We start from the raw sequence: 25,458 nt of genomic DNA, 5'->3' as shown, positions 1-25,458 counted from the left end.
AAGCTGCAGTGAACAAAACCAGTGGCTGCTGAATCCATGTACCATGGCAGGACATATAGCCTTTGGCTTAGTGGTGTGGCAGAACAGTTTTAGACAGATTTTACTCCAGCTCTGGTTTTCCTGAGAATTTGTGTGATGATGGAAATGCAGCACTGGGCCTGGAGAAGGGGGATTGTGAGTCTGGGGTATGTTGATGTAGGAGAGTAAGATGTGGAAGAAGTGAAAACTTGGAGAAAAAAAAAGCCTGTACAAATAATGTGTAGCACAGTGTGAGGGTGCATTACCTTTGCACATGGGATATCTGATGTCTGACTCTTGTGTGCCTCCATTTCCCCACTAAAGGAGGCACAATGCCCTTCATTTCATAATGCCCTGTACTTCCTCTAGATGCTACCTGACAACAAATTACTATACTTCTACAGCAAAAACACAGATAAAAATGCACTTTTGGGGAAGGTTGAATGCTGAAGGTTAAGGTCACTTCCTCTCCCTTGTGGGCTGCTCTGGCCTCCATAGTGAGTGAGGTAATCCCCCTACTCCTCCTCCCTGAAAAAAATGTGCATATTTTGTTTTATGGACTCAGGGTATTGTAATACAGAAAGGGCAGCAGGCAAATGTGTCCTGGATCTCTGAGTCACCAGGAAAAAGCAGCCAGCTTTGTTTTGTTTTTATTTTGGTTTCAGTCAAAACACACTTCCCACTCTAACTTTTCAAACTTCCACGTGGCACACAGGGGGATCAGTTCCAGTTGATATAAGCCTGGATGAAGAGAGGGAGGAAATAACTTAATTGCTTTAGACTTTAGTTCAGCTGGAGTTGAGAGGAAAGAATCAGTGTCCCCTCTTTGGAATTCAGCAAGAAGGTCGTGTTGTTGGTGAGGACAGCTCTTCTGCAGTTTTTGTGGAGGTACTGTATGGAGCACTGCAGGGCACTCACAAAACAGGTGGCTTTATATTTAACATAGTAACTGCTGTCAGGGAAAAAAAGCTGTGCTGCTTTCTTGGGAGTATTGCTGCACTTGGAGCATACTGTTAGGAAATATATCTTCCTGTTCTTTTACCAAGAGTGGGGAAATAAGAAATGTGAGGCTTCTGGGCTGAGTGTCTGTGTCTGTGTGTTTAAGTGGTGCAAAGTTCTGATGTTAGTGCTGTCATGCAGGGCATAGAAGATAAAGAAGAGATTGAGTGGATGGGGTGTCACAGCACATTTCGAGGCATTGCCTGTAAGCCATTTTTAGTTTCAGCCTATTGATCACTGGTCCCCTAAGATCAGTTAATATGCTGAAAAGGAGGGAGAGTTAAAGGGGAAGGAGATAAAATGCAGGAAAAACTGCTGATCTATCTGTTCCTAGCTAATTTGAACCAGACCCCCAGAGAATGGGAGGACATTCCCACCTGGAATTCAGATTGAATGCAGCTAAACTCAAAGATGTAGTAACGGTGCAGCTCCAGTGTCCTGCAGTGAAATGCAGAAGCACACACACTGTCTCTGCCTCTCTTCTGCCAATTCCTGCATGCTGGCTCTTGGCTTCACTCACAGATCTTACAAACTGTGTTGACAAAAGTAATGGGAGATTGTTTATTTCCCAAGTCTTTATATTCGGGCTATAGCTGCTTCCTCTTTCCTACTCACATTTTCCTATATGGTGACTTTGGAAAATTCCTCTCCGATTTCGCTGGGAAGTGCAGGAAGCTCTCACTGGTAGAGGGTTGCCTGTTACTCTCTCCAGTTCAGCTGCTCACATCTGGAAAGGATCTGGCTTGGAAAGGGGAGACTCACTCTGAGCTCAGTGCATGTTACTGACATGGCATGAGCTGAGAGAGCCTGTGGGGGCAAGAGAAATGTTCTTCTCCATTCATCTCATTTCTGACAGCAAAGGTGAGTTTTTCTATTTTTTTTAAAGCTGGCTTGTCAGACAACCTGCAGCAGCAGCCTGCCTTTCAGCTGCAGCTTTTAGCAAGGATACTCAGTGTAACAAATACAGTTAACCTGTTGATTTTGAAGGAGAATCTTCTCCAGTGGATGTTTTTCCCTCTATGTGTGTGAGTCCTGTGAGAATGTGTGTGGGGAATGATAGGTAACAGAGATGAGATATTTTGAAAGTGATTCTGTTGTTTATTGAGAGTGCTGTAACCACTGAGAAGCATTCAGTAACTCCAGAAACTTCAGTTTACCTCTTGAGACTGTGCCTTTTATAGCAGTCCTGTGCTGTGAGGCACTGAAGTGCAGGTATCAGTTGTGTCTGGACTCAGAAAGATGCAGCCACAGAAACCCCTGAGCTGGTTTCAGTGTCACTTCAGTCTTTGGGTGGCAGGACCTGCTCCAAAGCCCACCTACAGCAAGGGAAGGGGACTGACTCTTTCTAGTGGGTTTTGAGCTACTCCTTTAGGAGCTTTCTTAACAAGGTTTGAATCAGGCCCATGGGAATGAGCTGAAGTGGAGTGAGTTACTTCAGCCTTTCTTTGAACTAAAAGAAAATCACCATCATGCCTGGTTTTACTGCCTGCACTCCAGATGTACAGGGATGTTCCTCTATCCAAAGTCTCCCTGTGCTAGAGCAGCAGTCCCTCCAAAGGCATGGTAGCAGACACATATTGATAAGGGGGTGAGATTGCCCCAAAATCTTAGTGTGTAATAGATAGAATATTTCATGTTAATTTTCTAACATCTTTTCAGAAACAGATGTGGAAAAGCCAACATGTTGCAAACATAGAGAGCCCAAGAAAAACTGTAATGTAACTGTGCTGTGGGAACAGTTGATACTGTTGACACTGTTACAGCAGGGGTGATTGAGAACTGAAGATGCAAGGTTTTCTGTCTATAGTTTCTTTGGCAACTATCTGTAAGGGTGAGCTGTTATATAGGAAAAATACTTTCTTACAGATCTGAAATACTTTCTGAGATAATTTTCTCTTAGATTTCTGAAATATTTTCTGAGATTAGGTCACCAAATACTAAGGATTTTACTAATCTACTGTTGGCATATTCATGTGGCCAGTTTTGATCTCAGTGTTAATATTTGCCATACAAGGAAAGTTCTATAAAAGAGACGAATTTCATTATAGTCAGCTATTACAGATATGGAAGCTGTAAAATAGTGAAATAGGGGAAAGAGTGATCAAGCACTCAATGATAAATGCTTAAAATCATCCACCCAGCATGTTTGTAGCAAAGACAGGACTAAAGCAAAACCAGCATCCATGTTTTGGGGTGCTCTACCCTGTAGTCCCACTTGCTCCCATTGCTTCAAGTACAAGTCAGTGTTTAAAAAAATTACTTAAGACTTGAATGGCTCTGACTGAGAGCAGGATGTCTCCAATGCTTCCCAAGCATCCAAGCTCTCTGTGAGAGCTCCTGGTGCAGAACTGCAAAGACTTGTGAATGATGTAAATGGAGACACAGTTCTGACAGCTGCCAGTCTGGCTCTGTGGGATTCTTGTTTCTGATGCAAAGAAGGAATCTGGGTTAGAGCAGAGGTGAAGAGAGTATTTATTTGATAAGGTCATGAATCCATTGTGCCTTTTCACCTTAAAAACAGCCTAAGTCTTTCTCATTGCTGTTAAATCCTTCTGTGAAAAACTAGCTGAGAGGATAAATGACAAGCCATAACCAGCTCTGACTGCAAACCTTTATGTATGAAATCTGAGAAGGGCAGCAAGTGGGACCGAGGAGGCTGGGCTAGGGCCAGCTGGCTGCTCCAGTAGATACTCAACTTCTGTTTGGATTATTTTAACCTGCTGCCAGAAAGATAAAAGCTGAACATTAGCCAAGCGTCTTAGGTTCAGATCAGCACTGTCCAAAATCCATAGGAAGCCTGTTCTGTTTTCAGTAGCTGCAAGGTTTTGTTATTGTTTGATGCACGTGTAGCAGCCCCTCTGAGAATCACTCCTGACCAGTCTTTATGTTTAAATAACGAGAAGAGTTTCTTCCTATGGAAAACCGTGAGGAACGGTACGACAGACAACCACATTGAACTAACATTGCGTAACCTCTTCCCTACCTCTGCGGGATCATCTGGCGTTTCTCAATATGAAAAAAGCAATAAATATCTCGGGGAGTCGGGGCCGGTGCGGGGGATGCTGTACCAGGGACCCACTGGTTGGGCAGCGCAGTGCCCAAAAGTGCCTTGAGGGGCCGTGAAAGCGCCCCGGGAGAGCGGGAAGGCGGCGGTGGGGCTGGCCCCGGCCGGGCCGGGGTTGTGGGGCTGGCCCTGGCCGGGCCGGGGTTGCGGGGCTCGGCCGGGCGCTGCCCCGCGGGGCTGACCCGCTGTCCGGCCCGCAGGGGCGATGCCCGCCGGCGGCCGGGCGCTGCTGGCGCTGCTGGGGCTCCCGGCGCTGCTGGCCCTGGGCTGCGCCGCCGACAGCGACTTCGCCGAGGGCGGCCCGGAGCGGCGGCGGCCCGGACCCGGCCCCGCCTGCCCCCGCGACTGCGGCTGCACCCAGGAAGGCGTCGTGGACTGCGGCGGCATCGACCTCAAGGAGTTCCCGCTGCTGCTGCCCGAGCTGACCAACCACCTCTCCCTGCAGGTAAGGGCGCGAGCCATCGCCCCCCGTGCCCTCCCTCTGCCCCTGAACCCCGGCTGCTTCCCTCGGCGCCTCCTCGGCTCCCGCCGTGAGCAGCAGGTGCAGCAGGACCGGCTCCTGGTTATCGGCATCCTCTCCCCTCACATCCAGGGAGGGGAAAAAGAGCTGCACATTCTCTCACAGCTCCATTAGAAGAATTTTTGTCCAAACCAACAATTTCTTGTTTCTCCTTTGGCCAACCCAAATTTCTGGTGGAGCCCTTCCATTTTGAGGTGTCTTTGAAGAAGATGGGCTAAATGACAGAGAATTCTTTGGGCAGCACAGTGTGTTAGTTCAGACACAGTCCAGAGCCAGTCCAGAGGCAGGGCCAGCCCATGTCCCCCACTGTCCCACCTCTCCCTGCAGCACATGGACTCAGCAAGGAGCAGGTGTGACATGGCCATTGCCACCCATCATGCCTAATGTCATGCCTACAGCAAGTGGTCCTGCTCCAGACACCTCATATCTTGTCATGAAAAGGTCATATAAGATGTGAGATTCCAGCTTCAGGAAGAAGAATCAGGATGTCCTAGACTGTCATCAGGTTTCTATGCTCTGCTCTTAGCTAATTGATCCTTGTGACCAGCATTTGGGCAGGTGTCCTTTCCCTGCCAGTGCTCTGACACCTGAAGGGCCAGAATGTGGCAGCCTTGTGGCTGTGCCTCCTCAGAGCGGTGGCAGTGCTTGAGGTTTTCAATGCCTGCCCCTTTTGGTTTTGGTTTCTTGCTCCCATCAGTCAGTTCTGTTCAATGGATGAAATGCACATTTTATTTAGAGCTTTTCAATTAGAAAAACTTTAACGTAAGCTGGCACCTTCCTCAGCAGATCTGTCCCAGGCATGAGTTAGCCATGGCTCCTGCCTCTGCTACCGAAAGAAAAGAAGCTTTTTGGAGCTGCAGCTGTCACTTTCTGTGCACTGGTCTGGCTTCCAGTGGGTCCTTGACTGGTCCCCTAGATGCTAAAGCTAGAACCAGTCATTAATGGCTGGAATGTTAGTCAGCATGTTAATGAAAATCTGATGGCAGCCACCCATGACAGCACAACCAGTGCAAGTGAGCCTGGTTTGATGTTCCCTGCCCGTGACCTGTGGCTTTTTAAACAACCCATGAATAACAGAAGCCATAAGCTTGGAAATCCACCATGCCAACCTTGTAACAAATACTTTGCTGCAGCTACAAGGTTTGGCTGTGGCAGATGGACTGTGGGCCTTGCCAGGCATAATCACACTCTTTGTGTGCTGCTGGTGCATGAACTGGATATTCCTGGAGATGAGCAGAAGTCAGGCTTTCAAATGCTCCTGGGTTTGGATGTTTTTGGTTTGAGATCTGAGTTTGGCTCATTATGAGAGAAGTCTTGACAAGGATTTGACATGGTGGGTTCACTTCCAGATTTTATTGAAGTTAATAGTCTGGGTTTACTGGGATCCTTTTTGGATTACTTTGTTGATGATTAATACTCTCCATTTTCTTAGAATAACCAAATAGAAGAAATCTTTCCAGAAGAGCTTGCTCGTCTTTATAGACTGGAAACTCTCAATTTGCAAAACAACAGGCTGACTTCAAAAGGTGAGCCATGGGGTGGACAGAGCCTGTGCCTCCAGAGCACCAGCTTATGCAATGAGGCCAGTGACAGCTGATAAGGAAAGCCACGGTGATGGATTGCTTGGATGGAGGGGTTTGCTGTGAGCCTCACTCCTCTGGCCATCACACAGAGCATGGAGACACTTTATCATCTGAAACACAATACTCAGTGTGGAGGAATGCAGCCCTGCTGAACCAGTGGAGGAGACCTGGCAGCAGCTCGTGTACTGTGGCGTGAGATCTCCTCATCCAGGAAACTCCCTCTGCTCCCACAGGCACTTCATGCAATGCACTTGAGAACCAGAAATGTCCACATGCTGAATGATTTCCTCCTGAATGACCTTGTTTAGTCCAGTCTCGTCAGGCAGGGCAGTTTGGTCTAGTTTTGTCCTGGTCAAATTTGGTATGAATTTATATGTATATTGCAAATAAGGACATTTCTACCCTTCTCCAACAATTTTGATTTTTGTAGGCAGGTTTTTCTTGTTCAGTCTCATGCTTATTTGAGAAACTTAACAAGTGGTTTAGTGAGGAAAGTAAAAGAAACAGAGGAATTGGAGTAAACAGTAAGGGAGGAGGATATGGGATACAAAAGATGTAATTATTATTAATTTCTGTGTCACCCACTTGATCTGGATGCTCTTTTTATCTTTACTGAAATGGCAGAGAACAAAATTTATTGAGAATGTGGGCATATTATACATGGGCCCCAAGGCACAGCAATCTTTCATAGCACAGGGAAAGCTGTGCTTATTATATCCACCCTTTGACACTATTATCTTTGGGCCTTCATGTTTTCTTTCACAACTTTCAGTGCAGCCCTGAGTTTCCAACATGTTTGGACCTGGAAAATAGCTTTGTCTTTGACAAGTGCCAGGTGAAAGTGTTTCTTGCAGGCTTTCCATTGTGACAGCAGTTGTGCTTGTGTCATCAGCTGGATGTGGAGTGACTCAGCTGAAAATTAACAATTATTGGGGCAGGATAAGCCCTGAGTTGGACCAGCTCTCTGAGCTGGTTACTGTTTGGACACCTGAATTGTGGAGGAGCAGAGCAAGAGAAGGGTTGTGACATGCAGGTTATTTTAGCAATATAGTCATACATCAGGTTGATCTGATCTCTAAGCAACTTCAGATTATATCCTAGCAAGAAATAAACTTGCAGAATCTTATGCAAATTACAGGAGAAGGTTCTCAGATACAGTGGTTGCTTCAAGCACTGACAATCAGCCATAGAGCAGATCTGCACAGCTCTGTACCTGACACCTGCCAGTGGGCTTGGCCACAAGCCTTGTGTGATCAGGATTTTAAATAGTCCTCCATTGCTCTTAGCAAGTGTGTATTGGTTGATTTGGTTTGTGGGTTTGTTTTTTAATTTTTCCAATAAAAATAGATACTAATAGGTCTGAATCAGATTGTTTCAGTGGCTATAAAAAGTGTTTCAATCTCACATGGAAGATACTGAGAAGGAAAGCTGCCCTCTGGTATTTTCACTCAGAAAGGCATTAAGGTGCTGATGTCACTGATTAGTTATTCCTGTTTTTAAGGGTTGCCAGAGGAAGCATTTGAGCATCTGGAGAACCTAAATTACTTGTACCTGGCAAACAATAAGGTAAGAGGCTCTGAAGCCTTTCAGAGCTCTTTTCTAATTGGGTTCTGAAAATTAAATGATCACCTTGTCAATTCTTTTAAAATGTATACACTACATAAGTAAAACTTTGCTAAAATGATATTCTAGTGCAGGTTCATCTAAGGTCAAAACAGTATGTGAAGTTTAGAGGCTACACATGCAGGTATATTTTGAACACTTGTTTATCTGTGCACCTGGTGAAAAGATTCCCTTGTGTAGGGAGGTACAGAAAGCCCCTGCATACATAAATTACCACTGTCTTCAGTAGGCTTTGGGTCATCTGCATGCAGATTTGGTTCCTGCCTGTGTGTTGGGTAATTATATGAAATGCTGCCTTACCAGATGAGGTTGGTTGAAAAAATTGTGAACAAACACATCCTACTGCCTGTGTTTGAACCATGAAGATCTGTAAAAAGCTATGCAGTTTTCCCTGACTCCCATTCTTACTTGTGGGGAGGATACCCCCACAAGTGAAGCTGTGCCAGTCATTAATTTATTATTTTAGCTGCAGTGATAGGAGCTGAATTTCTTCCTCTGATGGAGAAGATCCCAGGTGCTTTCCTATTGTGACCCAGGTTGGATGTATTGACAGAAGCACATTTTTCCTGCCAAAGCTAGGAAATGAAATAGCTTCTCATATACCCTTACATCTGGGTGGTTTCTGTTATGGCTTCCTTTATCCCCAGTGGTTGTCCACAAATATTTGCTACAGAAGAAATTAGGATCCACAGAAAAATATAAGTTAAAACATCAGGCAGAGCTTCTTTGTCTACAGAAATCCTGCCCTTCCATCCCACCCTCTCTCTTTCTGCATGTCTGTATATATATTTATTATCCCCTTAAAATCTGGGACCATTTGATGTCCTGATTAAACACATGTGGCCACATTCAGGTTTCAAGCCAAGACACATCCAGAATCACTCCATACATTGAGAATAGAACCCATTCCTTAGTACAGTAACATTGTGTTCTTTTCTCTCTTTCAAGCACCATTTCCATGTAACAATCTTGGCAGTTAATAACTCCATAAAAAGGAACAAGCCAGACTGTGACTAATATTCCAGAACCTAGCACTCTGATTTTCCCTGTGTAACAAAACAAAGTGTTTGGTTTTTCTGGCTTTGCTGCAGAGAAAAAAGAATCCCAAAAGAAATTGCAAACATCAGCGATTGTCACAAGTAGTTACAGTGAGAAGTTGTGGACCCGCAAAAAAAATAACACATTTCTTTATAAATCACAAGCCAGGACAAACCAGATTGGCTTCAGACTGCATCTCCTCTGCAGCAGGAAACACTGGGGATCAAGTTACTGTGGTGTCTGGAGGAGAGCAGGGATTTGCTGGTAGTTTGCTTCTTGTTTTATGGATTATTTTAATGCTGCTTTATCTTCCATTGTGATCCCATCAGATGTAGCTAAATCATCTTTCATTAAACTGGCACAGTTGGTCAGAGAAAAGAAATGTAAGAGACTAAAAGCCTTCTGTGGCCTGTGAGTAACTAGTACTTCAAGTAAAGAGTGGATGCTGTAGTTTCCTTTTTAATTTTTCATTCCACTCTCGTGTTTTTTGTCTCTCAAATAGATTGCACAGTAAACCTTGTTAATGAGAGAAGTTGTTCCACCAAATGACAGACCAGATCCTGAGCTGTCATTATTGACTGTAAGCAGGTGATTTTGGTGACAGAAGGTTTACATTTCCCCATATCTTCAAAGTGATATGGCATTCACCTCAATCCAGCACTTCTGTTTTTATCAAAGCTTCATCCAAGCAAGAAAAATCCAAGCAATTCAAATCTGGTAATGACTTTTGTATTAATCATCTGAATCCATTAGTTAACAATGGAGAAACACTCTGCCATACGGAAAGGAAGGTGCAGCAGCAAAGTTGAAAGAAAATTGCAGTAGGAGAAATGGCAGATTGCTTCTTGTTAGGCAGTAAATTAGACAAAGCTATTCAAGTCAACTTTATTTTTGCTAACACTTAAAACAATCTGGCATGAATCCTTCAAGAAGGTAATCAGTGAAAATCGGTCTCATGACCAAGTGCTGAAATGCCAAAGCAAAACCCTGAGCAAGTGAAAACTCATTTTGGATTAAACTTCTCTTTCTTTTTCCTCTTTCTTGTGGTTCTGATGTCTCTCATTTCGCATGTCTGAGCCATGCCCTTTGCTTTGTACAAAAGTTGTGACCTAATTGACTGGAGAAAAGCTTTAATGTACCACTGTGTATGAAAACGATTAAGGCTTGTTTCCTGTGTCTGAATTGTCAGTGTTACATCATGGCAGAGACTTATTTCTTTCTGAGGCACAGTCAGACCTCAGTCAGAGATGAGTGCTTTTATCCAACTCCCTGAAATCATATCTCCCAGATCAGGAGGTGAGAGATTACCACCAAAGCCAAGAGCAACTGCAGGACTATGCAGAATGGCTCATTCCAGTGCTCACAAACCATCTGGAAATGCTGATAGGAGTGTGATTTATGGGAAAGATCTTTTTGTGTGTTTGTGACACACAAATGTTTAAGACAGGCTAAGGATGGAAGTTTTGGGACAGCTGAAAACGAAAACCAATAAATAATGTATTCTTTTTTTTTTTTAAAGACTGTTTTATGAGTCCAGTAAATTGGAAGGCCATGGATGGAGTTCATCAATGCACTCTTGACATACCAGTAGAGAGGGGTGTAGGCTGCCTTTAGATAAATACATAGTTTAAGGCTTGGGTTAGGCAGTTCTCCAATAAAATGTCTCTTCTTTCACACAGTGTTCATATCTTAGATATTTTTGGTTTTACACAATTATTCATAACCCACTGCAGTTTTATGGTAATAAAAGTTTGAAAAATATGGTTTCTCATATTTTTCAAACTGTGCTTTGTAGGCTGAAAGAGCCAGGTTCTGCTTCACTCATGATGAATATCTCATGATGAAAGAAGCTAGATTTATCCAACAGAGCTGTAAGGAAGATTACAGATTCCATGAACTTCAGGCTAGAAGGCAGATCCCTTCCATTGCCCCAGTTTCCCATCCTGATCTCAAAGATTTCAGTATCTCCCTTTGGAGTGCATGTAAAACAGAGAGTGGTCTCATCAGTACTGCAGTGAACACCTGGAACCAGGGTGGCTGCACCTGCTGACTGCAGTTCATTGTCTTCTCTACTCAAGGATCATCTGGTACAGCATTATGTTAAAAATTTGTTTCCCAAGGGCTTAATCTTGATACATAAAGCTTCTGGGTGTATGCTTGCCAGAAAACTGCCCTCCATCCAGCCTGGATGGTAACCTGTGTTCTTGGTTTGTGGGTGAATGACTTTGTTATTAACAGCCCCTCAGTGAACCTGGCTATTGTATTACCTGGATGCTCTCTAAAACAGCTTTTTTGGATCATTGCTTTTTACTCCACCAATTTGTTCAGATGCAGGTGTTTCTAGGATTAGCTTTTAAAATCACTGATAAAAACAGCAACAAGAGCAACACATTCAGTCCTATACCTCTTGTCAGCTATAAAGTTTTGAGGACAGGGCCTTTCTGTACTTCCTGATGCATCACTTGTTTATTGAACAAGGTATCACTGTACCCTTTGCTTTGAAGTGCCATTCAATATTTCATCATTTGGCCCAGAAGTGTCCTTGTTCTTTGGGAGCCTGAATCCCCCCTGCAGAGATCATCATAAATGGCTGCAGTGGAGCAAAGGTGTGAAGTGACACCTCCCCTCCACAATACACTTTTGTAAGAGAATGAGCAGTAGGTCACTGTGAGGGGGGTTGGAGTTCTTTTGGCACAGCAGACTGAGGAATTAGGAACAATAATAAGCAAAGTGTTTGCTCTCTGAATAACAATTTCTTGATTTCTTCCACCAAAAAGAGACAGGACCCTTCCAACCAAAACAAACATTTTCATATCTTAGAGCAAAAGTCTGTCTCCTTCCTGGAGAGATTAGTGAGTGAGGACAATTTGTTTTTGTTCATGAAATCTACATTCAGTTTAATTTATCTTTGCCTGTTTAGGGAAGATAAATTTGAAAGTGTTTTGCTGCTGCTCTAATACTTGGTTAAAACATTTGCTACATTTCATTGGAACTCCCCTGTATATTTCTTTTACAGCTAACAGTGGCTCCAAAATTCCTACCAAATACCTTGATCAGTGCAGATTTTGCAGCCAATTATCTCACTAAGATATATGGGCTCACATTTGGACAGAAACCAAACTTGAGGTAAGGGACTGGGAAGTAAAACAATACCGGTGTTCTGCCACTGCTTGGATGCCGTTGGCGGGTGATAAGAAAATATCTGGCTAAACTATATTATTGCCTACTCGTGTTTTTGGAAAGAAGCTGTTTGTTATTCTCAGCATGAAAGATCAAATAAACACATTTCAAGGGCTTTTGCTAGCTGCCAGACACTTCTGCAAATATCAAATGAAGTTGTCCCCATTTTATTTGTGTATTTGAGTTGAAAAGAACAATTAAGTTTCTCAAAATGGAGATTAGCTGTCTAAAAATTTCTAGTTTTATTACGGTCTGTTCATTTTAAAAAGTAAAATCAGATGGATGGGACAGTACTCAGTGCAGTAGAACTCAGTTCTATTCAGGGTAAGCACTTCAGCACCTTCAGAAGGGATTCATACTCCAGATCTGCTGCCAAAGGTCTCTGCTAGGTTCAGGCTGTGATTTTCTCATCTGGACTGACAGCAGCATCTCCGTGTCAAACTCAGAGGCACCCAGACCACCTCCTGTGAGCTGTGGGCTTTGCTGAAGGGGTTTTGAGTAATCTGCAGCATCCACACACTGCACCATCCAGATCCTGCAAAAACATCCCAAACTGTTGGGAGCGATTTGTGCAGCCAGGTTTGGAAGCAGTTAATTACAGCTGGCCCAGCTGAGCCCCTACAGCCCAGTCTTGTGATGAACTGAGAACTTTCCATTCCCACTGAATTCATTGAAAGCTGGGCTGCTCTGCACTTCCTGGGCCTTTAGTCTCTCAGGCTCTTGGAAGCTGAAAGGGCTGAGTCACTCACAGATTTCTGGCAATATCTCATGATGAAAGAAGCTAGATTTATTGATGTTTTCTTCCTTAATCTCAGGTGGAGATGCTGCTGTCTTTTGATTCCATATTAAAATTATTGACTCTTCTGAAGTGATTTTCACACTCTTCTATACAAACACAAATTTTAATCAGAATAAGAGCTAATTGATTTCCAAGGTTAATTATATAAAATCCGAACACAGTTGTTTCAGTTGTTTTTTTCTTTGCCCCCAGCAAAGTTCATGATCTCAGACTGATTATTTGGAGAGTAAGTTTTTCAGAAAGGCAAATATTTGTGAGTTAAAAGTACAGCTGACCATGCAGGGTAAACAATACTTCCAGTGTAGCTCTGAACTCCCTGGAGTGTGTGATCACACAATTGTATTTCCATACTGAGCCTTTCCTTCCTTCCAGAAGGATGTTGCCAAGTTCTCTGCTACTGGTAGAGAATCCAAGAACAAGTTAAAAAAGCTCACTTTGACACTTTTGCAGTTTTAACCTCTCTCTACAAATTTAGCTGCCTGCTGCATTTGGAGGTAAACACAGGAAAGGAAGAGGTAATCAAGGTCACTAAAAGCCTATAATTTCTTCTGTTAAAAAAAAGTAAAATTAATTAATTTAGCAGTTAAGCCAGTGAAAAGGAGGAATAACTTCATAGAGGTACATTGCTTTGTACAGAATTTAAACCTGTGTAAGGATGAATCAGTTTCTGAAAATCTGTTAGGAGAAACTATTTGGTGAGTATTAAAAGCTGAAAGTAAGAAGGGCAAAGGAAAAGTAAGAAACTCTGTCTCTTGATCCCAATGGCTCATTGAAAACCAAAGCACAGAGAAAAGTCTGCCAGACTGAGTAAATCTCTTGTCTTTCTGTCAGTATCCTATTCTGAGTTCTAAGAGTAGGAGAGAAACTGTTTCCTGGGGTGTTTCCAGCCTTCATGGGAGCAGAAAGAATGGAGGGTTATGAGATGGTCCTTTCTTATGAGACCTCCAGGCTGATTTTGTAAGCCCAAGCAGACTCAGTTCCAAAGAGAAGTTAAAACTGGGGCCATATCTGTTAAAAAAGAGATGAATTCTAACCCTCTGACAGAGGCCCCACACTGACATTCTGTGTTTCTAAGTACTGCAAAGTCCCAGGCTTGCACTCTGTTTCTTGTAAAGAAGTTAAGGCCACTTGTGAAATTTGTATTCATGTGCGGGTTTGGATTTTGAATAGACATAACTTTCAGAGAGTCTTGGGGCTGACCATTTGGTTTTGCATCTGTATCCCTTGCTAAGTTAAAAAGCACATTTTAACAACAAATCTAATTATCTCAAGAAAAGAAGAAAAGATTGAAGTTAAGTTTTAAACTAAGCTTTCTCTAAGTAAACAAAAACTCCAGATCTCCCTATCTGTTGAACTTCATCTTTTGCTTCCTTCCAACAGATCTGTGTATCTTCATAACAACAAACTTTCAGATGCTGGGTTACCTGATAATATGTTCAATGGCTCTAAAAATGTGGAGATACTCATCATGTCCAGCAATTTCTTGAAGTATGTTCCAAAGAATCTCCCTCCAGCACTATATAAATTACACTTACAGGTAATGGCAATGATGTTTTGTAATCCTTTAGGATTGTGATAAGGCACTGTGGCTTTCACACCGCACGGCCAAGACATCCCAGTGCCCCCAGACCCACTTTAGGCCTTGCCTGCTGTATTCTCAACAGCAGCTGTCCCCATCTCCTTCCTTTTTTGTCCATAAGCAATAGTTTGTTTTTGCAAATCACCAGAACGCTCACAGGGGACAGAAATGCCTTTCTGTGTTTGCAGGGGGATGTACTGCAAATCCCTGTGTGGTTGCATTGTTGGTCTCCTCCCTGCATAAAACGACATGAATACATATTAGAATAGGAAGTGCATCATTCCATGGCCATGTCTCCATGGCCTCCCAGTGAAGTTTGCCGCTCATGCCACTTGTCCTGACAGCTGCTTACCCACTCTCTACAGGCTTTGCTCTCTTACTCATTTCACACAGACCACTGCTTCCCAGCATCAGTGGCTGCTGCTTGCTACTGAACTGGCAATTCAGTTTGGATCAGACATTCTGTACTACTGCAACTCCTCCAGCCATAGTGCAATAGCAGAGTTGCGCTGTTAACTACTCTCCAGCATTTTTAATTCCATGTCATCTGATTCTGATAAAAACACTTCATCATGTCTGAGCTGGAGATCTGAGCCTCAGCAATGGGAGAGCCACAGCGGTGGGGAGTCCGGGTCTGCTTGCTCTGAGTGTTGACAGCTCCTTGGACATGCAGAGACTGGAGTCTGTTATCAGCCCTGGACTGAGGCAGCTCTGTGCTGCCTCCCAGCTCTCTTTTCCCTTGAAGGTTTCACCAGAATTCCTGCTAAAGTCTTCTAGAATACAGGCTTCTCCAGCTTGAAGAAAAGTAAACGCAACCAGTCCAGTCCTTTAAATTGCTGGATTTTCCCTCCAAAGTATGAACTTATTTGTCCCCTGCATTTTTTCAACACCTACAGATAATCATTATCTCCCAAAGGGGACTCACACTGTGAGGATTATGAACTTGTCTCCTTCCCTGCAGAGGAGATGAGCAGAGAAATAAGTGTTTTATTTGCAAGTGCACCATCTGTCAGTAGTAACATTTACCTTGATATTTTGACTGGGAAAAAACAGGACAATAAGAAATGAGAGGCAGCCAAAAGTGGGCCAGAAATATCTGAGGGGTGTACTTCAGATGTGATTTTTTTCTTTTATTATTTATTGAGACACTCAGCCAAATTTGTCTGTGTTGGTTTCTACTTTATATAAGTTGACAAATGAATCTGGTCCAGTCTGTCCATCACATTATAATGCCCCCTAAATATTTCATGTTTCGCCCTTCTGAAGTTTAATTGCCCATGCTAGTTGAACAGAACCCAAATGCTGTGTTGATCGATGCCAAATACTGTGCTTTGTGCTTCTGGTGACTCTAGAGCAACAAGCTGGAGAAGATTCCCAAAGGAGCCTTCAGTGAGCTTGCCGGGCTGCGGGAGCTGTATTTGCAGAATAACTACTTGTCTAATGAGGGAATGGACAACGAAACTTTCTGGTGAGACTGAGATGTGCACTGTGTACCTCTGTGTCTGTCTGCCCCCTCTGGGACAGTCGAGCATCTACTGAACAAAGGACACAGTAGAAACTAAAGTTATTCAAAGCTGGATGATGTTATGCATTTCACTGCTAAGACTGAGATGCAGATGCTGCTATTCAAGAGCAAAGGTCTGGGTGAGTGGTTGCAGAATTGTTTCATACAGAAGACAGAACACTGAACATTAGACTTGACCACTCCAGTCTAATCAGACCGGGTCTGTGCCTGCCACAGACCCAGTCACATCAGGTACTAAGTCCCTTCTGGCAACGGCCACGTAGAACAACATTGAAAGCTACTCTCTGCTCTTCCAGAACAGTAAAAAGTGAGGATACCTGAGACTTTCCAGTTTCTAGGGCACTTCACTGGACATTAAAACCAGACCTTCATCTTCACTGGAGCCACTTGGGTGTTTCTGTGAAGGTGGCTTGAAAGCAGCCCCACACACAGAGCTGTGAATTGCCCATGCCCAGCTGTATCCCAGTGCAGGTGGTTGCTGGAGCAGGCAGGGATGCAGTGGTGCTGCTCAAGAGCCAGATGGCTGCAAAAGCTTTCCTACCAACTGGTGCAACAGAAATAGCCTTTGGCTGTCCTACATTTAGCCTGGGACTTAGCACTTCAAAAATTTAACATTTTTTTTCTCTGATTGCACTGAATGCTGCCCTTGTTCTACCTGAAAATCCAGACCACACAATCGGTCCTGCCCATAATTTAGTTCTGTAAACCCTCCTGATCTCCAGACACAAAAATATAACGAACTGTGCTTTCCTTTTCCATTTCCCATTCCCAGAAACCTCCCTTAGTAGTTTACTATATCTGTGTTGAGTTCACCTCCAGGTCATGTTGGACATATAATTTTTGTTAAGATATTCCCATCCTGGGGAAACCTTACAAATGGCAGCAGTGAAACATTTTACCTAAAGATTTTATTTGTTTATTCAGAGCATGCTTGGATAGCTGGAACAGCAGTGTAGTAACCAGTAAGTAATGTCTGTAACACATTAGTCTTCCTGTTTCCTGAAAACTCTCTGGTCATCTGCAATGGGTTATGTTGTGTCAAGTAGATTAAAACTCTAATTTGAGCTGAGAAACTGACTTGAAATACAAGGGAATACAGGGTTCCTCAGTCCTGGCCGTGGAACAACCATTGATCCGTATCCAGTTGGTATAAGTGGCTGGTCTGAGGATTTAATTTAGCATCAACTGAGACCGTGGAATCCAGATTCAGTAGCTTACACAAAGCAGCTCTAGCCCTGACTCACTTCCATAATACTGGAGGGTCATGAGAAGTTCACTACCTTAGCCTAGGACACTAAGTTAGCATTTTTGCTTTCCATAAAAGTAACATTTCATCATCTAGAAAGCAGACCTGCCTTTCACTTTCAGCAAGTACTTTAAGAGAGACAGAAATTACTCATGCTCAGGCTTTGTTTCTGTGAAACTGAGAGCTAAACTCCATGTTTGGGTGGTGGTCCCATGGCATTTTCCTTGTGGTATTTGTTCACTAAAATTGCTCATATGTTGCTATCTGGGACTGCACAACAGATCTCAGGCCTCAGCTCAGTGGCAGTTTGGGTGTCTGTGGACTCTGGCATGTTCTCTTGCTGGTGTGGCTGGGGAGCAGTGGCAGTGCCAAGTCCTAATCCCTAATGGCAATATGGGAGCTCCCTGTTTTGGTGTCCACATCACTCATGTCACAAGTCAGAAAAGGGCAGTCAGTCGTGGAAGCTGTGCTGGGTAAAAAGGCTCTAAAGCAAAGACTGCAAAATCTTTGAGCAAGTTGGTTATTGTTTCACCTTGAAGAATCAAAATGTTTTCTTTCCTGCTTTCCCAAGGAAATTGTCTAGTCTTGAATATCTGGATTTGTCCAGCAATAACCTCTCACAAATCCCAAGTGGTTTACCTCGAAACATCGTCCTCCTCCACCTGGAGAAGAATGCAATTAAGGTGATTGACAGAGATGTCTTGACCCAAATTAAGAACCTGGAGTACCTTCTGCTCCACAATAACAAACTAAAAGCCCGAGGCATTCACCCCTTAGCCTTCCAGGGCTTAAAGAAGCTGCACACTGTCCACCTGTACAACAACATGCTGGAAAGGATCCCCAGCGGGCTGCCCCGGCGAGTGAAGACACTGATGATCCTTCATAACCAGATCTCAGAGATTAACAGGAATGACTTTGCTACCACTTACTTCCTTGAAGAGCTGAACCTGAGCTACAACAAGCTCACAAGTCCCCAGATCCATCGGGAGGCTTTCCGTAAATTGCGGCAACTGAAGTCCCTGGATCTTTCTGGAAACAATCTCCACACGGTGCCTTTTGGCTTTCCAAAGAACTTGCAGGTTCTGAAGCTGAAGGAGAACGAGATAAGCATCATCCCAAAAGGGACTTTGTCTGGGATGACAAAACTGAGGGAACTGTATTTGAGCAACAATAAACTGAAAGTAAATTCAATTTATTCAAGAGCATGGAGAGAACTCAGCAGTCTTCAGGTAGAAACACCACCTTCTCTAATTGTTTTAGTGATGTTGATACCTTCATCTGTCTGCCTAAATCAAATTATGTAGCACCAATACTAAATGTGCTTGGTCCTCGTGTTTTGGGGTTGCATAGTTAGTGCTACACACTCTGTTTTTCTAGAGTAGAAATGATGTGCTATTGTGCCAGAGGTGGGTACCTTCCACTGCTGGCCAGTCCAGCTTTGTGTCTGAATCCTGACAGTGCCCTATATTTTCAGGAAAACATAGTAGAATGTTGTCATTAAAACTGAAATTAGGCCTTTCAAACAGCTCATTTCCCAAAAGATTTAAAATCAGCTCTGAATAGAGACAGCAGGAGGAAGGAATGCATAAACAAAAACACTCTTAATTCTCAAAGCCCCCACATCAGCTTATAGTCAGACAAGCCAAGCTGTAGGATTTAGCAGCTCAGCTGGCTAAGGCACCTGGGGAGCAGCTCGGAGTCTGGATTCAATCAGCAGTCTTCTCATTTGCTTAATTGTTGGAGAAAGTTAAACACAAACCATAAGGCAGGCAGGAACAATCACATTTGTGCTGAGCAAAATGACCTTTCGGAATTGTTACGCCGACTGAAGGATTTGTCTGCATTTCCTTTTAGGCAACGGCCCCTTTCCTGCAGTGAAAGGTATTGCCTGTGTCATACAGCAGCCATGGAGGGGCACATGGTCAGGTCACTGCACAGGCAAAGTGTGCACATCTCAGAGCAGATCAGGGATAAGGACATGCAGCATATGTCACACTGGCCCCCAGTGTGTTTTCAGACAATCCTGACGTTAATCTATGGGAACGTTTCCCTTTCTGTTGTGTCTGGGAATAACCAAGGGCTTGTTTCTCAGTTAATGTCAAACAGCAATGCAGCAACAGTGTCTGCAGAGCTCTTTGCACCAGCTGCAGGTTTGGTCCCTGGCTTGAATAGTACCTTTTGCATTTGTTTGGTGCCTCACTGATACATGTGTGAGCAAATATATTTAACATGCAAAGCAGCCTGGAAGGAAGATGCTGTTGAAAATTACAGACAGCTGGGATTGTTTTTCTGCAGTACCTTAATAAAATGTAGGTTGTTTTATTTTCAAACAAAAATGGGTCATGATCCCTGCTGGGTAGCTGGAGTTGCTGGTTGGAATGATGAGCTTTCCTTTTCAGAGGTCCAGATTCACAATTGTGTGGAACTTTTGTTCTACTCTCCCTCCCTGCAGTCAGTGTAAAGCCAGAGGTGTTGCTCACTCAACCATTGGCCACCCCACAGCAAACCCCACTCCCATTAAACAGGGTGCAGATAATAGCACAGACTTAAAGTTCTGCTGGACTAATGGGGCATTTATGGCTGTTGCTTTTCTTTGGAACAGCATTCATTCTTGTCGGTTGTTTCCAGCTGAATCTTTTTTATCATTAAGTGCTTAACTGTGCAGTTGGTTTCTGAGTTGTTGCACTGGAGTGAATTTGGCAAATAACCACCCATAAAGATCCTGATCATGCATATACTTAATATATACTTCAGTCCATACTGTTTCCATGGAAGTAACTGGAGACTCTGCAACTGCAAAGCAAGACATTTACATAATGGACTTGGCAGTACTGGGTTAACAGTTGGAGTCAATGACCTTAAAGCTTTTTTCCAACCTAAACAATTCAATGGTTCTATGATAATTGTTTTCCAGACTGGCATTATGTGAGGAATAAAAACACTGGAATGAGGACAATTGTTTGCAGAAGTGTGGCTTTGCGTAGTGGGTAAATAGTGCCAGGTTGGTGCTGGGAAAATACTAAAATACAGGATAACAAAACATTTCTATTGATCCATTCTCTTGCATAAAATTAATCTGAGAAACAACCATGACCTTTAGTCCTGCTGTCTTCATACATTCTCCATGTTAGAATATTTCCAGATGGTTTTATGTGTAACTGTACCTATCACCATCCTTAGCCAGCGAAGTGTTCACAGTAGCAGATGCCAAGGAATTCTCCTGCATATCTGAAACCCAGCCTGTTTTTAATTTACTTAAACAGACATGGGCTAATGCCTGGGGACAAAGATAAAGAAATGCTGGAACTATGAAACAAACCAGCATGACATACCATGTGAAATCAGGATGCTAAATAGGAGTGTAAGAGACTAGAATTGTCTTGGCCACACTTACCTTGCTGCAAATTAGAGGTAGAATAAATTATTTTATTCTATAATAAATATAACTTCAAAATTAAATCTCTTTCTGGTGTGTTTCTAATATGTCAATTCAGTTATTTAACCCCTTGTTGTCTCTTCCTTGCAGTCACTAGACATGGCTGGCAACCAACTGACATCTATCCCATTAGGCCTGCCAGAATCTCTGGAATATCTGTATCTCCAGAACAACAAGATCACAACAGTTTCAGAGAATGCTTTTGAATCCACTCCAAAAATAAAGGGGATTTACCTCAGGTAAGGTCAAGCTTCCACTTCAACACACAAGATTTTTTCCTTCTTCATCTGCTTTATAATTGCTTATTTTTTAGAAAGTATTTAAAATTCTTACTTTCTGAACAAGCATATTTGGTTTATACTAATATGTGACAAAACTATATTCATCTGCTCAGAAACAACATGGGTACACATAATAAACTGTTTTTAGAAAGCTTGTCTTTTCTATGCTTATTAGAATGGATTGGGCATGCCAGTAATTCTGGGCAATTGATGTTTAACATGATGTCATATTCCAATATTCAGCTGTGAACCAAAAGTTTACAGTCCCCTAGTAGAAGTGCAGCTTTGCCTGTGTCTGTTGGCCATGGATTTTGACAAAATCCCCCTCCAGTGAGGTGTGTGTGACTAATCTTGGAGTTGTGTGCATTCCCTCGATAGCTTTGTCAGAAACAAGTAACAAGTTACAACTGTGACAGTTACGTAACCCAGTTTAGGGGCTTTGCTGGGTTCTTTCCCACTCTGTCAGTTGGATGAGGACTTTGTTTTTGTAGATGACAGATACTGACCTTTTTTTACATGTAATGTAAACTCACAGTAACAACTGACTGAAGCAGAGATTTATAGCACAAGAAGGGAATCTGTCCCTGTGATATATTCAGTTTTAATCTGATGGAATATTATTGAAAATATTATTTAGAAGTAATTTTTGAATTCCTTAATATATGATTAAGCTGATCCAACAGCTGTGTTCAAAAAGCCTAGGCTGCAGAAGACTAAATATGGTCTTATTTTGACTATATGCAGCTAAACTGCCCTGTAGTTCTGAATAGTTCTGGAGCATACCTTTATGGATGAATGATTCCATACCAAGCAAACAAAATTACAAAGTCTGGTGTAAATTAGAGCAGTCTGTCTATTCAGCTGCTCACATTTATGAGATTTTAGTGAATGCTTGGATATGAACCAGAAACCACATGCCACATTCTATATTTCTATATAAAGAAAAAAGGAATTTGCAAAACATTTTTGCTAACATATTTAGGAGGCAACTCCACCCAAGCTCAGTCGTATTTTTTAATCGGAGGCCATTAATCACTGCAGTGCTGTGAAGCAATAATATACATGTGGAATATTACACAGAATACAATTCTAAGGGTGTTCAAAAGTAACAGATCAGTATATGTGACAGGTTCATAAACTGCAGATTAGTTTATTTGTATTCCTGGAAATGCAAATAACAGCTGAAAAATGACTGCTTTGTGTTTAAAGGGTTACTTTATTTTGAGTTTAGTAGGTGAAAAATTAAACTGTCCAGGAATGACACAGAATTTTATGAAAAATCAGTTATACTTTAAAATATGGGCTGTGAAGCAGATGCTTTTCCTCTCCGGGAAGGAGAAAGGAGAATAGCAAGAGAAAGAATTTGTGGGGGAGGAATTCCAGTATCACGATTTTTTTTTCTTTCCCTATCCAGAGGAGTCAGCACTTCTAGAGTGCTGTTGTGAGTCAGTGTAAACTTAGAGTAGCTTGGGTTCAGCATAGAGTAGCTGCAGAATGGTTTCCTCTTAGTCCCCTAATTTCTCTGTTGTTTATAAAAATGTGTTTATTTTAACAAGGGTGCCTTTTTGTTTGTTTAAGGTTTAATAAGATTGCAGTTGGAGCACTGAAAGAAAGTATCTTCCAAAACCTGAAGCACTTACAGGTACTGGATATTGAAGGGAACCTCGAATTCAGCAACAGTTCAAAGAATAAGGATGACTCAGAAGAGGAAATGGAAGATGAGGATGAGGACGAGGAAGAGGAAGAAGAATTGAGATAAAATGTGAACTCACACAATCCCATCACATGGGAGGTAACAGCTGTAAGTGAGTTAAATTAAGGCCCCAGTTTTCAGACTCTTGTGAAAATAATTCCAGTTTACACACATGATTGAAGCATAACAAGTGAATGTCTGAACCCTGAACTTAAAGACTTTCACTAAAGCATGACTGGGAATAACAAATCAAAAAGGGTTGAAAATACAATATTTTGTAAAATGAACCGGTATATATCTGTTTTATCAGATTGGCTTTTGTTTATAGCCAATAAGACAGAGTTGTTAAAGATGCAAGTCCTTGTTCACTAATTCTGATAACAAAAAATGCAAAGATATTTCATGATACTTTTAAGCAATTATTTCAAAAGGAAAACAAAGAACAAACTGTGAAGCTTGCTGATGCAGAAGACATGAGGTGAAAATAGATGACAAATTAAAGTAAGATTGGACCCATTGGTGTCTGTTAAATGTGTCATTAGATTACAAACTCTGTCTCAAGCAGTATTTCAATCACTGACCACTCAGAGGAGAAAAATAATGTTATGGTTAGTGTATTTCTTATGGAAAGAATAGCATGTCTACTTGAATCTCTTTTCAACTGCAGGAAAAAAAGATATAGGGACAAAGATATTTGAAGAATATGCATTCTTTTCATAAGAATAGTGATCTATTTACTGCATCTCTTAAGCATCTTATGTTCAAAGATGAAGAGGTTCAGGATTGCTCTTTACTTCTGGAGACCTAAGAGTGGGGAAAAAATAGTTTTGTCCCTAATCAACATTTTGTCACTGAGAATGACACAAGGAATTGCTAGGAATAGTGCTAATAAGCTTAAAAGATGATGGGGCTTGAAAAGGGCAGAAGGTACTTGGGAAGTCAAACATTAGCCCTCCTGGCTGAGTTATATGAAAACTTTGTTAAACAAGAAATAATTTATATCTACAGACTTAGGGCAGATTCAAAATCAATGCCTCTCTGGTTTAGTTTTGGGGCACGTGTGACATGTCAACAGGTACTATGTTTGTCTTATTCTGAATTCTGTATTCCATTATGTAACTTATTTTATTTTTCTGTTTTGCAGGAAAACATATGGAAAAATACATATATGTCTATGTGTATACATCTATATAGATATACAGAGAACACTTAGCAAAACGTGCAATGAATTATGCAGAAACTGTCGTGGCACTGGGCCAGGCTCATGGAAGACAGTGTGTTTCAGTGCCTTATTCAGGGAGAGACCCTGAATGCCTTTCCAAAGCTTCCAAATCATCTTATACAAGACCCAGGATCATAAGGGATTGCTCTGGAACTCACAAAAGCTGGCTTTTGTTTCTTCTGCTTCTCTTCCCTCACTGTTTCCATCTGTAATAACAATATGGGACTGTTTTGAACACAGGCCTTCAAATGCCATTTTTGTCACTGCATTTTAAGTGAACCATGTTTATGCCTCTTTTCTTTTCCTCCACCCAAAAGAAGCTGTTCTTGGCCAGGGCAGATGAATATCTGCAGCAGTTTCAAGTGCAGAGCAGTGTATGAGGCATTTTGGTCATCAAGCAGCAGTAATAATTCTGGATGCAATTATTTCTCTGTTATAACAATGTGTATATTTGGATGAGAAAAACAAAATAAGGCTGGATCCCGTAATATTTTATCTCTACTGCCAAAACCTGCAGTATATTCCTGTTTTAGAAAGGTTTTAAGATAAAACAATTGCTCTTGTGAATATATAAATAAATACATATATAAAATGTCTGCCTTACAGAGCTTTGGTAAAGTTTCTGTCTTGCTGTTGTTTGCCCATGGGGCAGTTGGGTGAATGTCTCCAAAGGTGTTATCAGAGGATGGAATGACAGGATGGAGTTTAATGGATGTGATAGAATTTTCTGCAGTGTATCTCATTCCCACCCAGAGGCAGGAGTGAGACTAATGGTGTAGAAGAGATTAGTGAGTGTGGGTTGTCTTAAGAGAAAACCATTAAGTATCACAAGAAATTTGTTTAGTTCAAGTCTGGAGACAGTGCTTGCTGTCATGCTCCCTTAAAGCTTCCCCTATTTTATGATGTTGAGTGCTCTCAGCTCCTGTTGGAATCAGAAAATAAAGAAACCAAGGAAAAGAAGACCTACAGAGGTACAAGTTTTTCAGTTGATTATAATGTCCTTCATCTGAGGCAGCTAATCTGCTTGACAAAATGGTCTTTTCTTTTGAGGATTTCTGATTGAACACATGTTGTTTTGCATACTGCATTCCAGGATTGACTTGGAAACACAGTTGGCTTAATTTTTTACCAGCTGTTTTCCTGCTGGAGATCTAGTTCCACACTCTCCCTTTGGTTTCCCATAGCTCATGACAGTAATTTCAAGCTGTTGTTCCCTACCTTAGACAATTCAACACACTCATTAATCATAGAAGGAAGGATTGCTTCCTGAAAAAGTAAAAACTTGGCCCCAGAAATTGCAAAACCTACACATTTTTGAATATCAGTTATACAGCTGAGCAATAAAATATCCTTCCAACTGACTGCTGGAATAGATTTCTATGTAAAATGTCTACAGAATGTAGCTCAAGTCAATTAGCCATCTCCAGCAAACTTCCAGTGGAAGTTCTGCCAGTTTTCTGAGAAAAACACCAATTTATTAAACTCCTGAACAATCTGAGAATATGCAGATTTGTATAGTTTTATGGAGAACTGTTCTATTGTCTTCAAGCTTCTGTCCCTTGGATTAAGATTCTATGAAAAATCAGATGCCTCAGACTTCTTTGAATCCCCTGAGAGTCTGATGCAGTGAGTACAGGAGTGAAGGTTCATTT

At 42.1% G+C, this 25,458-nt stretch overlaps 1 protein-coding gene across 3 annotated transcripts; it reads left to right on the top strand.

Annotated features, from left to right (window-relative positions):
* Window positions 1-627: 627 nt before the first annotated feature.
* PODN (podocan) lies at window positions 628-24,402 on the top strand. 3 transcript variants are annotated; one of them, XM_059853800.1, is made up of 11 exons: window positions 628-1,878; window positions 4,282-4,526; window positions 6,034-6,127; window positions 7,686-7,750; window positions 11,862-11,971; window positions 14,205-14,361; window positions 15,756-15,871; window positions 17,746-18,403; window positions 20,701-20,849; window positions 22,470-22,683; window positions 23,729-24,402. In XM_059853800.1, the coding sequence occupies exons 1-10, from the start codon at window positions 1,794-1,796 to the stop codon at window positions 22,648-22,650; spliced, it is 1,860 nt and encodes a 619-aa protein (XP_059709783.1). In that variant the 5' UTR covers window positions 628-1,793; the 3' UTR covers window positions 22,651-22,683; window positions 23,729-24,402. The 3 variants fall into 3 exon arrangements, with proteins under 3 accessions (XP_059709783.1, XP_059709782.1, XP_059709784.1); XM_059853799.1 differs by having other exon boundaries at window positions 634-1,878; window positions 22,470-22,692; XM_059853801.1 differs by having other exon boundaries at window positions 639-906; window positions 22,470-22,692.
* Window positions 24,403-25,458: the final 1,056 nt, after the last annotated feature.

Source organism: Haemorhous mexicanus, chromosome 9 (genome assembly GCF_027477595.1).
Source record: "Haemorhous mexicanus isolate bHaeMex1 chromosome 9, bHaeMex1.pri, whole genome shotgun sequence".
NCBI classification, from domain to species: Eukaryota; Metazoa; Chordata; class Aves; order Passeriformes; family Fringillidae; genus Haemorhous; species Haemorhous mexicanus.
This window is presented reverse-complemented; position numbering and strand designations above follow the sequence as displayed.